The 15626-nt window shown below is 44.3% G+C and overlaps 1 protein-coding gene across 1 annotated transcript in view; it reads left to right on the plus strand.

Moving 5' to 3' along the window:
• FGF9 (fibroblast growth factor 9) overlaps window positions 1-15626 on the plus strand; it is a 43980-nt gene that overhangs the window by 19384 nt on the left and 8970 nt on the right. Inside the window, exon 2 of the mRNA XM_028726320.2 lies at window positions 3071-3174. Coding sequence (XP_028582153.2) covers window positions 3071-3174 — 104 coding nt within the window. The remainder of the gene's footprint in view (window positions 1-3070; window positions 3175-15626) is intronic.

Consider the following 15626-nt stretch of genomic DNA (forward strand, 5'->3'; position numbering starts at 1 on the left):
AGTGCAGGCCTGGGGAACCTTGGATCTTGCATGTTTTCACACACTAGCAACACATCCTGTAGAATTCTATCTGTGATATTTTATCTGCACAATTGGAACGAATTTCAGGAACCAAAAAGTCTTTTGAGCCATCTGACCCCAAAACTGCAACTAGACATTCCATTTTTGGCGTCTGTAACCTTGGTTTGAGGAGCCATTTGGCACCTAGATTATATATGTGAGTTTCTAACAATGCATGTGAGATATCTTGACCTTTGATTACACTTGGAAGAATAGTGTATTTTTTAGAGATTTGCTTGGCAAGACACACTCTTTAGCAATGTTGTCAATCTATATACAACCAGGTTTTGCTGTGTCATCTCTCTCTCTCTCTCTCTCTCTCTCTCTCTCTCTCTCTCTCTGAGATATGACACAGTAAAACCTGGTTGCTGTTGGTTGCCCATCTGCAAAATCCTTTCATAAGAACATAAGAATGGTCCTGCTGGATCCAGAATCCTGTTTTGCACAGTAGAGGCCTATGAGAAGCTCAGAAACAGACCATGAACACAAAGACACTTTCTGTTGACTGACATGGTTTAATTATGACAACACCTGTAAGCTGCTTTGAGTCATTTCCATGAATAAAGTGACTAATAAATAACAACAGCATCCTTGTAACTGCTGATGTGGACAAATCCTAGCTATTAGGAGGGGAAAGGAATTGTGTAATATAGACAATCTGTTCAGTGGCGATGTGGACAAATATGAACTATTAAGCGGGAAAGGTTAATGGTGTAATATGCAAAACCAGATCAGTTGCTATGAGGCAAGTTGACAGTTCGTTTGGTAGAAAGGGAAAGGTTGCCAAGAGTCTTGCAGAAGGACTGGAGGGGCTGTTTGCTGCAGTGGGCTGAAGGGGGGTCAGTTGGCAGTCTGTGAAAGAGTTGAATTAAGCATTGAAGGACGAAGAAGGGGAAATATGGAGAACGGGAGGTGGGCTGTGACTTCAAGGAGACTGTGATAGGTCAATTTAGCAGCAGAGGAGTTGGAGGGAAGGTAGAGAGGGAGGCATGGGTTGAGGAGAATGCTCAGAGAAGACTTGGGCCAGATCTGGCTATTGTGGGAAGTGAGGGAGACAAGGGTTTGGGAATTTGAGAACTGGATGGCAAATATTGGTTACAGACAAACTTTGGACTGTAGGTATCTAGTTTATTTGGGGTGGGGAGTGGGTAGTCTTCATTATTTATAGGTAAACGGGAGATACTGATACCAAGATACTGATATAAAGCCCAACTAGACAATCAGCCAAATACTAATGGCCTGTTTTATTCCAGGAAAAGGCACTTTTGTTGGTAGGTAATCTGAGGAAGAAGCAGGGAGAGAGTGAGGTGATGTTTATGCATTCGCTACCCATTGTTCCCCTGTTCCAAATTGTCCCATCCGCTGCTTCCCTCCCCATGTTTCCCTTTTCACACACATAAATAAATGAGGAATTGGACACCTTGCAAGGTTGGGTTGCTAGTGAGTTTGCGGCGGGTGTAATTTGAAGCACAACCATGGATCAAATCCTCTATTCCTACTGCTTCTCCTCCAGATCGACTCATTCTGGGGTGGCTTTTTCTGAAGCAAAAGGGCGGAAGGAACACTGGGACTTGAGCTGTGTACGTGCTGCACCTTTAAAGCACATTTGAAGCACGTTCTTCCCCTCAAAGAATTCTGGGCACTGCAGTTTAGCCTTCACAGATACCATTCCCAGCAACTACTGTGCCCAGAATTCTTGAAGGAGAAAAATGTGTTTTGAATGTACTTTAAAGGTATAGCGTGTACCTTTAGCGTCCGTTGAACCTTAATCACTAAATTAAGGCTCCGCGCCAGTTGTGGTAACACAGTAGGTTTATTAAGTTATTAAGGAGGTTTTCCTCAGTTCTCTGGCAAGGCTCTTACTACAGGCCTGCAGGAGGATTTCTCCCAGTCTGAGGGAGGGCTGGCTTCGAGGGTCAGCATGGTTGGACACCTGCTGAGAGTTGCTAGGAAATGCCTATTCACAGCTACAGTTACCTCACAGCTACCTCACAGCAACAGTTATCAGTGTGGCTTAACAGTCAAGCCCCTCTTCCCAGGGAACTCTGGGAATTTTAGTGCTGTGAAGTGAATAAGGGTCTCCTAACAATTCTCAGCACAAGCTACAGTTCCCAGGATTCTTTGGGGGGAAGCCATGGTGTGATACTGCTTTAAATGTATACTGCAGATGGGGCAAGCAAAAGTGAGGCAGAGCAGCAGCAGTTGGCATTGAGTGGGCATTGAGGGTTGTTCAATCCCCCTATAGCTGGCACTGGTTGTACTTAACAGGACAAAGCACAGTTTAATTACAGTTCCTGAACATAATGCAGGTTTCCACACGTGTGTGTGTGTGTGTGTGTGTGTGTGTGTAACACATATTTAGACCAGGGATGGGGAACCTGGTGGCCTGGTAAGGTTAACGTGCCCCTTAATAATAATAATAATAAATTTTATTTATATCCCGCCCTCCCCAGCCGAAGCTGGGCTCAGGGCGGCTAACAACAATCAATTAGACTGAAGAAAGGTTCCTCTCACCTGATTTTAGACCTGAAGTTGTGTTTTGTAAGCTCCACTTTCAGTCTTGAACAGATTCTGAACAATCTTTCGCAGCCGATCACATAAATACCTTTTAAAAAACAACGAGCAGCCTGTAAATAACTTTACAAACCTTTCTGCATGCCCCAGCATGCCAGAGGATTGCTGGAACATTGGGTCTGGTCAGGTACTTGATTGGAAGGACTTAAGAAAAATCCCTTTGAACAAGTAGCCTTCTTTGAAAGGCTGAGCTTTTCACTTGGCACTCCTCTGCCGTCTGCATTGCATAATTTCGGGAGAAAGCTCAGCACTGTTGCCTTTTATACACTGCGGATGTCTGTATCTCTAATAATTACTCATCTGTTGGCATTTTTCTTTCTGGTGGAAAACATCTGCCATCTTTGTAATGCCACTGAGTCAATTTCAAAGTTGACTTCAAGTGCTAAATTTGTGAATGGAAATGGTATGGTCATTTTGTGTGTGTTGTGTTTTGCAGGTATCCTGGAATTTATCAGTATAGCAGTGGGCCTGGTCAGCATTCGAGGGGTCGACAGTGGACTTTATCTGGGAATGAACGAGAAAGGAGAACTATATGGCTCGGTAAGTTCCTTGTGATTTTGAAAAATCCTGGCCTCTGCTTTCTTTAAACGTGCTGTTATGGTTACTGTGGTCGTTAAATGGCTATCTGCAGTGCCCAGAAGATCATGCGCTTGTAAAACAATGCATCGTGCAAATTTCTGGTCAAAGGTACTAGAATCTAGTTAAGAAGTATAAATAAGACGCTGTTTCTTAGTTTGACAGATTGATCCTGTGTTTTCATTAAATAAACATAAAAGCTGGGATGTACTTGCATTGTCACAACCTGTAGTTTTGTGCTGGTGTGGTAAGCTCACCTAGGATGTTAAACTGGCACAACACTTTGGATGATACTACTGCTCTCTGCGAATGGCCGCTGTTATCAGATGCGCTCCTGTGCTGTTTGCAGTACTTTTACATGGTATAGTAATCAGCAGAACCAGGCCATGATGGGAGGGTGGGGGTATGTACGTTTGGAAAGGTACATTTCCAAGGCATTCTAGCCACCATGGAACGTTCTGTGGCAGGGGTAGCCAACGTGGTGCCCTCCAGTGTTTTGTACTACAGCTCCCATCATCTGCAGCAATGGTCAGGAATGATGGAGGTTGTCGTCCAAAACATCTGCAGGACGCTGTTGGCTACCTCAAACCTATGGCTACATTCCCACTCACAGGATGAATGGCACGTTATATTTCTAGAGCCTTGCTTCTGTTCACGCATTTTATATGCCAGACTATCAGAAAGAGTGAGAAATTCCACTTATTTCATCTTGTCAAGGTGCACGTTTGCTTAGCTATCCAGAATATCTTGATGTTCTCAAAGCTTGAAGTTCTGCCCAGTGTAATTGCTACCTAAGTTGCACAGGTAGGTTTACGTCCATCTGTGAAGCCATGGGAAGATATTATAGGATGGTTCTCCTTTGCTCTGGGTTTTTTTAAATAGTCGATTCTATACCGAGGAAGAAGCAGTAGAGTCCATCTGAGGTGAAGGGAACAGAGCACTGGCACCTGCAACTGACAATTAGTATGGATTCTTTCTATTAGTTAGGTCAGGTACGAAAACCTGCAGTTAGGCCTCCATTACCCCTCAGCTGAGATGGCCCAGTATGTTTTCCTTCCTGAGGCAGGACAGCAAATGGCACCCGCTAGTTTGTAGTACCCAAGGCTGGTCAAGTTAACTTGGTTCCTCGGCCATCCTGCAAGTCCCTTTCTTCCTCACTTGCAGGAAAAATACAACAGTAATAAATTTCACTAACCCTTCACTTCCCTTTCATGGCACCCAAAATTAGCTGCCTGAGGTGGCTGCTCCACTCTGCCTAATGGTGGGCTTGTCTTTCTTCGGGACAAAAGGATAGCTTCTCTGGCTTCAGTCAGAGGATTTTTGGCTCTGCTACCTACAACCTTAGACTGGCTTGGACACCCCCTTTTTTTAACCCTCAGTTTCATTCCTACCTCAGGGTGACATTTAAGAATAGTCATGCATGTCAGCCTACGTAATTCATAAAGACAGAAAGATGAGGGGGCCACCAAATGCAGGCATGAAAAGAGGAGACCTCACATACACAAAGGTTGGTTGGCCGAACACGTTTTGAGAACGGGAAGGGATAAGGAGTCTGAGTTGCCTTCATCCACGAAACGATTGGATGCAGCCCTACAAGCCTCAAAAGGCACTTCGAGGCAGCTGCATATGTAAAGAGTCAAAGGATGCTGCATGGAGCCAAAGGAGGATCAGGAGTTGTACTGGCTTAGCAAGTGTGCTGTATCCTACCACAAAGTCTGAAGGGAAGCTCTGGAAAGCTAATGAGAAGATTTACGTTGATGCTGTTTTGTGAAGACTGGCAGTATCCTACATGGAGAGAAATAGGAACAATAAAACTGAACACATGCTACCTTAGACCAGATCAGATAGCTGGGCTGTCAGGCTCACTACTGTCCGCTCTTATTGATCATGATTGCCCAAGTCTTCGGGTAGGATTCTTTCCAAGCAGTGCTGTCTTTGATCCCCCAAGCTAGATATTCAGAAGGTTGCACCTGGGGCCTTTTTGGGACCAGTCAGCACTGGGAGCAGGCACAAACGTCAAGGTGGCCATGAAGGTCACAAAATTGTTGTCGCCAACCTTTTCTGTCAGTGACTTGGCCTTCTCCGTCTCATGTTCCATTGATCTATTGCTGGCCAGCATCTTGTGCTCAGAAAGGGGTGTGTCCTAAATCAGTGGCATCGTTGGAACTGATGGCACTGGAATAAAAACATAAAATAAATGCAGAGGATAAAGCCTAGCTTTGTGAGAATTTGTGTGGGGTGTAAAATAGTGGTTCAGGGCGGAGGGGAGATGGGGAATACACAGTACTGATGGATACCATTTGTGTTATATACAGGGCTTATTTTGGTAAAATAATAATAATAATAAATGAGGTGCCGGTGCTCTTGATAAAAGTGCCGTGGGTGCCATCACAAAATGGCTGCCATGGGCAACAGAAAGAGATGTTGGTACTCCGTTCCAGTGAGTACTGCCACCAAAGAAGCACAGGTTATGTATCACAAATGGTAAAAAATGAAGGACAGAACAAGTAGGGTCTGTCGTTTACGGTGGAATAAGAGAAAGTGAAAGTTATAATACATTAAACAAGAGCAAGAAGATTCAGTTATGTACCTATGGCACGACAGAAAGTTGTATTACAATGTGATGATATCCAGATCTACAGTATACAGTAACCTGCTGACAGGAGTAGAAAGTTAAAAAAAAAAGGCCGTCTGTAATTTTATTAGTCAAAGAAACCATTAACACTACCTTAATTAAACCCTAGTTAAACCTTTAATACTTTTTAAAACTAAAAAGCAGATATTTAAGTGTTCTACAAAGGAAGACACGAAACTGCCTTTTTATACTAACAAAATAGATTTGGAAAGTCGTTAATTTTGTATATGAGCTGGCATTCATCCTTCCTGTGTTAATTTTTGCAATTGATGCTTCTGAGAGCTTTAATGTCATACTGAACTACGGAAGCTTTCTTTTATATAAACTGAAAATTTAACGTACAAGGAGCTAATGAAGTACTTGGCAGCTTTATGTCTGGGGCATAAGCTGTGCTTTTGTGCAATTCCCACTTCCGCTGGCGGGGCTTGCGTAGGAGAAATTCCAGGTGGATTGAACCCCTAGGCTAGCGGAGTTGGCTTTGAAAACTGTACACAGAAGATGGGTCTTGCCGTCAGGCTGCAACGTGATGAAAAGTGGCTGTGATCTAATTCCATTAGTTCCAATGAAACATAGCATCTAATATTCATGATCCTTTAGGGCCTTGTTGACACTGGCAAAATTAGTACCCATATTTCAGCAGCTGCCAACAGTAGCGCAAATACTGTTGTGGCCTGGAACCATTTCATTTCCCCCTATCCTTCTGGGTCTTGAGGCATGTGCCAACAAATAAGTGCTCAGGATATTGGGTTGTGCCAACCAGTGCGCTGGTGCAGCCTTGAGGAGCTTGTGCAAAGATGGCATTGTTGTTGTTGTTGTTTAGTCGTTTAGTCGTGTCCGACTCTTCGTGACCCCATGGACCAGAGCACGCCAGGCACCTCTGTCCTCCACTACTTCCCGCAGTTTGGTCAGACTCATGCTGGTAACCTCGAAAACACTATCCAACCATCTCGTCCTCTGTCGCCCCCTTCTCCTTGTGCCCTCCATCTTTCCCAGCATCAGTGTCTTCTCCAGGGAGTCTTCTCTTCTCATGAGGTGGCCAAAGTACTGGAGCCTCAGCTTCACGATCTGTCCTTCCAGTGAGCACTCAGGGCTGATTTCCTTAAGAATGGATGCGTTTGATCTTCTTGCAGTCCATGGGACTCTCAAGAGTCTTCTCCAGCACCATAATTCAAAAGCATCAATTCTTCGGCGATCAGCCTTCTTGATGGTCCAGCTCTCACTTCCATACATCACTACTGGGAAAACCATGGCTTTAACTATACGGACCTTTGTTGGCAAGGTGACGTCTCTACTTCTCAAGATGCTGTCTAGGCCTGTCATTGCCCTTCTCCCAAGAAGGAGGCGTCTTTTAATTTCGTGGCTGCTGTCACCATCTGCAGTGATCATGGAGCCCAAGAAAGTAAAATCTCTCACTGCCTCCATTTCTTCCCCTTCTATTTGCCAGGAGGTGATGGGACCAGTGGCCATGATCTTCGTTTTTTTGATGTTGAGCTTCAGACCATATTTTGCACTCTCCTCTTTCACCCTCATTAAAAGGTACTTTAATTCCTCCTCACTTTCTGCCATCAAGGTTGTGTCATCTGCATATCTGAGGTTGTTGATATTTCTTCCGGCAATCTTAATTCCAGCTTGGGATTCATCCAGCCCAGCCTTTCGCATGATGTATTCTGCATATAAATTAAATAAGCAGGGAGACAAAATACAGCCTTGTCGTACTCCTTTCCCAATTTTGAACCAATCAGTTGTTCCATATCCAGTTCTAACTGTAGCTTCTTGTCCCACATAGAGATTTCTCAGGAGACAGATGAGGTGATCAGGCACTCCCATTTCTTTAAGAACTTGCCATAGTTTGCTGTGGTCGACACAGTCAAAGGCTTTTGCATAGTCAATGAAGCAGAAGTAGATGTCTTTCTGGAACTCTCTAGCTTTCTCCATAATCCAGCGCATGTTTGCAATTTGGTCTCTGGTTCCTCTGCCTCTTCTAAATCCAGCTTGCACTTCTGGGAGTTCTCGATCCACATACTGCTTAAGCCTTCCTTGTAGAATTTTAAGCATAACCTTGCTAGCGTGTGAAATGAGTGCAATTGTGCGGTAGTTGGAGCATTCTTTGGCACTACCCTTCTTTGGGACTGGGATGTAGACTGATCTTCTCCAATCTTCTGGCCACTGCTGAGTTTTCCAAATTTGCTGGCATATTGAGTGTAGCACCTTAACAGCATCATCTTTTAAAATTTTAAATAGTTCAGCTGGAATACCATCACTTCCACTGGCCTTGTTATTTGCAGTGCTTTCTAAGGCCCATTTGACTTCACTCTCCAGGATGTCTGGCTCAAGGTCAGCAACCACACTACCTGGGGTGTACGAGACATCCATATCTTTCTGGTATAATTCTTCTGTGTATTCTTGCCACCTCTTCTTGATGTCTTCTGCTTCTGTTAGGTCCTTACCACTTTTGTCCTTTATTATGGTAATCTTTGTACGAAATGTTCCTTTCATATCTCCAATTTTCTTGTACAGATCTCTGGTTCTTCCCATTCTGTTGTTTTCCTCTATTTGTTTGCATTGCTCGTTTAAGGAGGCTTTCTTGTCTCTCCTTGCTATTCTTTGGAAATCTGCATTCAATTTCCTGTATCTTTCACTATCTCCCTCGCATTTTGCTTGCCTTCTCTCCTCCGCTATTTGTAAGGCCTTGTTGGACAGCCACTTTGCTTTCTTGCATTTCCTTTTCATTGGGATGGTTTTCATTGCTGCCTCCTGTACAATGTTACGAGCCTCCATCCATAGTTCTTCAGGCACTCTGTCCACCAAATCTAAATCCTTAAACCTGTTCCTCACTTCCACTGTGTATTCATAAGGGATTTGACTTAGATTGTATCTTACCGGCCCAGTGGTTTTTCCTACTTTCTTCAGTTTAAGCTTGAATTTTGCTATAAGAAGCTGATGATCTGAGCCACAGTCAGCTCCCGGTCTTGTTTTTGCTGACTGTATAGAGCTTCTCCATCTTTGGCTGCAGAGAATATAATCAATCTGATTTCGATGCTGCCCATCTGGTGATGTCCATGTGTAGAGTCGTCTCTTGTGTTGTTGGAAAAGCGTGTTTGTGATGACCAGCTTGTTCTCTTGACAGAACTCTATTAGCCTTTGCCCTGCTTCGTTTTGATCTCCAAGGCCAAACTTGCCAGTTGTTCCTTTTATCTCTTGCCTCCCTACTTTAGCATTCCAATCCCCTATAATGAGAAGAACATCCTTCTTTGGTGTCACTTCTATAAGGTGTTGTAAGTCTTCATAGAATTGGTCAATTTCAGTTTCTTCAGCACCAGTAGTTGGTGCATAAACTTGGATTACTGTGATGTTAAAAGGTCTGCCTTGGATTCGTATCGAGATCATTCTATCATTTTTGAGATTGCATCCCAGTACAGCTTTCGCCACTCTTTTGTTGACTATGAGGGCCACTCCATTTCTTTTACGGGTTTCTTGCCCACAGTAGTAGATGTGATGGTCATCCGAACTGAATTCACCCATTCCCGTCCATTTTAGTTCACTGATGCCCAGGATGTCAATATTTATTCTTGCCATCTCATTTTTGACCACCTCCAACTTACCCAGGTTCATGGTTCTTACATTCCAGGTTCCTATGCAATATTTTTCTTTACAGCATTGGACTTTCCTTTCGCTTCCAGGCATATCCACAACTGAGCGTCCTTTCGGCTTTGGCCCAGCCGCTTCATCAGCTCTGGATCTACTTGTACTTGCCCTCCGCTCTTCCCCAGTAGCATGTTGGACGCCTTCCGACCTGAGGGGCTCATCTTCCAGCGTCATAACTTTTATATGCCTGTTGTCTTTGTCCATGGAGTTTTCTTGGCAAGGATACTGGAGTGGCTTGCCGGTTCCTCCTCCAGGTGGATCACGTTTGGTCGAAACTCTCCACTATGACCTGTTCATCTTGTGTGCCCTGCTCGGCGTAGTTCATAGCTTCTCTGAGTTCTTCAAGCCCCTTCGCCACGGCAAGGCAGTGATCCATGAAGATGGCATTGCACGATGCCAAAAGCTAAAGAATTGTTACTGGCTGCTGACATTGCAGTACTAATGTTTGCTAAGTGATAGGCATTCCTCCTTTTTTCAGCTTTTGGGGGCGGGGTGTTCTTGTTGTTTTTTGCTGCATTACAAACCATATATGCTGTAGGCAATTTCCAGAGGCGTTGCCAGGTTAGAATTCAAAGTGCCAACAGACTCTGCTGCTGCAACAGAGTAACCTCTTTCAAAGTTGTCAATCATGTATGTCAAGGGTAGCCAAAATGGTGCCCTCCAGGTTTTGCTGGACTACAACTCCCATCAGCCACAGCAAATATGGCATAATGGTCAGAGTTGGTGGGAGTTGAAGCCCAAGAGCATCTTGAGAACAAGTGTTGGTTCCCCCTTGTATATATAATCTATAGAGAAATCTAAATACAGAGGTTGTTTCTTTGTTCATTAAATTTGTATATGCCCTTCATCCGTAGCTCTAAGGGCGACTTACAACATAAAATTACAATGTAGAAAACACAAAATACATAATAAAAATAAAATAAAAGGCAACCCAATGAACCTACCCAACACATTTTAAAATGGCATAGGGTATTAATCAGCCAAAGGCCTGGATAAAGAGGAACGTTGTGTGCATAATGAAGGTGCCAGGCGAGCCTCCCTGGGGAGAGCATTCCACAAACGGAGCTACTGCAGAAAAGGCCTGTTCTTGTGTTACCACCCTCTGGACCTCTCATGGGCACATGAAGAAGGGCCTCAGAGGATGATCTCAGTGTCCATGTTGTCCTTGTTACTGTTATTAATATTAACAGTACCAGGCTAGAAGGGGCCCTAGGCTACAGTATCAGGCTCCAGGTTTGATGTGGGTCTGGGAGAGATGCCTTCATGAGTCACCCAGTGTTGCAACATGGCATAGACACATCCCTGGTGATGTGATCTGAGGTAGCTCCCCCCACCCGCTGCACTAACAGGCTGACTGGGCAGTGGCAGGAGCAGGAGCAGGGATCCTAATGGTCAGGGGCGGACTGTCCAACAGCTGCAGGCTGCCCAATGGCAGGATGTCCCAGCTGTGGCATCAGCGGGAGTTCTGGGCTCAGTTGGCTATGCTTGTGGGTGCTGCCTTTCTAATTATGCTAGTGGGTTTACACTCAATGTATGTAACTGGGTTGTGGAGAAGTCTAGTTGCACCAGGAAGTGATCTGACCATGGCACTTCTTTTGTTCCACTGGAACTTAGTGTCAGATCACCCACGTCCACAGAGGTAAACACCAGATCTAAGGCATGTCCATGACTATGAGTAAGGCCAGATTTATTCAGGGACAGGGGTGAGCTCCCGTTGTTTGGCCCCTGCTCCTGCCAACCTAGCAATTCAAAAGCACGTCAAAGTGCAAGGAGATAAATAGGTACCACTCTGGCAGGAAGGTACGATCCAAATAGTGTTAGATTAAATTAGTAACTTTGTGTTTTCAGAAGGGCAATATTGTTCCTTCATAATAATAGCATGTTGTTGTACTCTTTTTAAACTGAAATATGATGGATTATATAATGGATTATAAATGTTGATATGTTTTATTGGAAAAACAAATTCTTGGAATATGCAATCTTTTATTAGGCCAACTGAAATGTTACAGAATATTGTGCAAGACTTCGTGTTCTCTGGAACTCTGCATTAGGGTAGATGGTAAACAGGGCGTGAGGGAGGGGAAAAATTGGCTGAGGTTGGAGCCATGGATGGAGTCTGCAATTAGCCATGGTCTTAAGATGGATTGTGGGAAGATGTAGTAGACATTCAAGCAATGGCAGGACTTTGTCCCAAGGAGCTTGTGATGTAAATTCCAATCATGGAGGGATACATCTGAGAGAGAAGAGTCAAGGGAAAGGCATGGTTAATAAGGGAGAAGTGTGAGCAGTTGTGTGCTTAGTTTTTCTTTCGGATGTGTATGGGGACTTGTCAGGAACATAGTAGGGCTTTGCAGGATTTTATCAGGAGACAGAGCTGTGCTTTATGTTTTCAAAACTAGACACAAATGTCATGTAGTACATATTCTGAATCTAATATTGACATTGGAAGGAAATTACCCACTGGTACCAAAGCAAAAGGGGACGCGGGTGGCGCTGTGGGTTAAACCACAGAGCCTAGGACTTGCCGATCAGAAGGTCGGCGGTTCGAATCCCCGCGACGGGGTGAGCTCCCGTTGCTCGGTCCCTGCTCCTGCCAACCTAGCAGTTCAAAAGCACATCAAAGTGCAAGTAGATAAATAGGTACCGCTCCGGCGGGAAGGTAAATGGCGTTTCCGTGCGCTGCTCTGATTCGCCAGAAGCGGCTTAGTCATGCTGGCCACATGACCCGGAAGCTGTATGCCGGCTCCCTCGGCCAATAAAGTGAGATGAGCACCGCAACCCCAGAGTCGGTCACGACTGGACCTAATAGTCAGGGGTCCCTTTACCTTTTCCTTACCAAAGCAAATGCTACACTAGAAGAAGTTGTTGGTTGGCACCTGTCTGTCTTGGGAGGCAGTCAAACCATTGGGAAGTTACTGCGCCTGCTGTGGCTGTAGAGACCAATGTGGGAGAGACAAGTTTTGTTGCAGCTGGGGCAGATAAAGGGGTCCGGTTATGCGAATGCAGATGCGCCATGGTGTTTCTTCTCTCTGCGCTCCTCCCAGTGGTCATCCCTTCTCTGGTCACCGCTGTGGATACACAGCCTGACTGATTGTCTCCAGGCACTGTGATCGTCTGCAAGGGATTCTCACATGGCGGAGTTAATGATGCCGGTCTTCATGTCACGTTTGCAAACATCTTTGTAACTCAGCGTTGATCTGCCAATGGGTTCCTGGAGCCAGCTCCCTGTAGAGCCCCTCCTTGGGGATCCGGCCATCTTCCATTCTGTGGACATGACCAAGCCAGCGTAGACTGTCACTGAGACAGGAGTGCGAACATGCTCAAAATCTTCCTGATACAGGATGTGTGGAAGGGGTTGAGGCATCGCTTCTGGTGGGTGTAAGTTGCCCACATCTCACTACCAGAAAGCAGTGGGCGCAGGTGACATGACCCACCTCTTGGCCTCACTGATGTGGTCCAAAGGAAAGGAAAGCATTTGGCACCAGCTTGGCTGCAGGCGTTGTCGGAAGGAAGCATACAAGATGCCTTCCAACCGCCTTAGGGACTCCACTCCAGATTAGCCTAGGGTTAACTCCTTAGCTTTTCCTTCTCCAGAAGATGTCGTACAAGGCAGCAAGGACAGATTGGTGCCCAGGGTTTGCTTCCAAAGCCTTTCTCACAAGTGAGTTTATCTGCAAGGCAGCGGAGGTTTAGAATCAAAGTTTCCTTCACCTAGATGGGCTATTCTTCCCAGGTTGACAAGCCCCATCTGCCCTTCATTTCCCTCAACAGTACATGCAGAAACTTGACCATTGGATGTGCTATTAGTTTTGTACACCAGAGCATCTAATCAGAGCTGTAGCAGGTAAGGAAAGGGCTGAATTCGTCACACATGCCTGCTCTGATCCTCTTAATTGTCAGGCATGCCCTACCCAAGGCGGTTGCAATTTGCATTTCTTTACCCTCTCTCCCTGCAAAGATGCATTTAACAATACATCTCTTTCAGCCATAAGGCCTCTTTACTTTTGAATCTGGAGCTTGCAGGCTGGAGTATGGTAGGCGGGTGATTATTAGGTGCCTAATACTTACACCTGACTTGGTCGATTTAGGGGCCTCATAAGGTTTGCCACCCACAGAGGTTGATATTACACATTTCTACTTCCTTTTGCTTAGGATGAAGCTTCTGGGACCCAACTAAAAAGAATCTTAGGTGCTGTTTTCAGGGTCACAGTATTCCCAGCTCAACTCTTGCATTCTTTGACAGGACAGAAGGGCTAAGCTAGGAGTAGCCAATATGGGGCCTTCTAGATGCTGTTGGACTACAGTTCCCATCTCCTATGTCCCGTGGTCAAGGGTGATGGGAATTGTAGTCCAACAACATCTGGGAGGCACCACATTGGCTACCCTTGAGCTAAGTCAAAAGATTAACGAAAATTTTTGATTAGTGATTTGTCATTGATTCTTATTGCACCTCTGCTTGAGTTCTGTGTATCTGTAGGAACCAAGAAAAATAAAACCTGGAGTATTTGTGAGGCAACCTTTGCATTTTGTGTGCAGTCCATTTTATGTGTTTGGGTCATGTTGATTCTTCTTGGTATAATGCATATTTTGCAATGTGATCCCTCTTCCCTAAAGAATTTGTGTCAGACCACAGAATAGTGACCTTGAATCTAACACAATGTGGTGCATGAAGCAAGGTATAATATGATCAATAGATGAATATTATTATGAGAAGGAATAGTGTCTGGAAAACTCTTCGGCTTTAGTAGGCTACAGTGTGGAAATAGATAGGAAGGAAGGAAATGATAACCTTGTAGATAACTACTGGCTAAATCATTTATGTTCTCAAAGGAGATAAAATGGTATCATTGTATTAGGGATGGGTAAATCTTGCCAATTTTGACTTTTCTCTATTTCCATTCCTTAAGTTCAGTTCATTCCTTATCCATTACTATTTTTATTTTTTATTTTAAAAAAAAGCCTGCAGGAAAATTCAAATGATTCTCCTAATATATGCAATTTTGCCCAATTTACGGTAAGCATTTCTGCAAGCAATGTACCCTAATATAATTTATTTTTGTATGTTATTTTCTATGTTCTGCACACCTGCCCAATATATTCTTTCTTTTGGTGCACAGGTGGGTGTTTTTTTTAAGTAATTTGCCTTTCAAGATTGGGAAGAGGGCAAAGTTTGAAGGATAGTTCCATTCTAGTTTGCATATTACTTTGAAAGTAGATATTAAAGTGCAAATAAAATGGTCTCCCAGCCCTACCTTGTATATTACATAGGATAACAATGTTCCGGGGTTTGAAGCTGGCTTGTTTCCCTACAATCTGGGTGAGACTAATAACTGTTTGTCCAGGTTTTAAGGCATAACTGCAGTTAGTTAAAAATGGAAGCAAAAACTTCTGATTTGCTTATGGTTGCCTTAGAGGAGAGGGGAGCTCATGAGGCTCATTTGCATAGTGGGGTAGTCAGTATGGCACCTTCCAGATGTTGTTGGACTCAGCTCCCATCAGCCTCAGCCAACAAGGCTTATAGTCAGGACTGATGAGAATTGTAGTCAAACCACATCTGGAGGTAACCGCATTGACTATCCCTAAGTGAAACCACCTCTTAGGATTATGTCTGAATGAGACCTTTTTGTGCATGGGTGACTGTTGTGGAGGACAGGATACAAAGCAGAAGCAGGATACAAACTACAGTTGAGAAGTATGAAAACGTGTCTTTACACCACTTTTGAATAATATAGCCTTGGGTGTGTTTTTCATTGGTCACTTTATACCTACCGTGAGCCTGTAAAATCTGAGAGGGAGCACCCAGAATAGACATGCGGTGTGGGCAGAAGTCTCACAGTATCTCGTTAACAGTCTTGTCCTATGCATTTTTACTCCAAAATAACTCTGACTGTATCCAATGGGTCTTAATTGCAAACGTCTGTAGGTTTTCAACCTGAGGCTGAAAACAAGGACTTGCTGCTTAGGTGATTATTTTAGGGTTGGATATTGTGTTGGAGCATCCTTTTTTTGTTTGCTGTTGACTTTGAGAAAAAGAGAGCTCTGTCCTACTGAATCACTAGCCCCAAGTTGCCTTTGTAAGGCTTTGTACCATGTGCTCAACAGGTTTCACTTGCTTAGTTTATTATGAAATGTCAAG

This window comes from Podarcis muralis, chromosome 4 (genome assembly GCF_964188315.1).
Source record: "Podarcis muralis chromosome 4, rPodMur119.hap1.1, whole genome shotgun sequence".
NCBI classification, from domain to species: Eukaryota; Metazoa; Chordata; class Lepidosauria; order Squamata; family Lacertidae; genus Podarcis; species Podarcis muralis.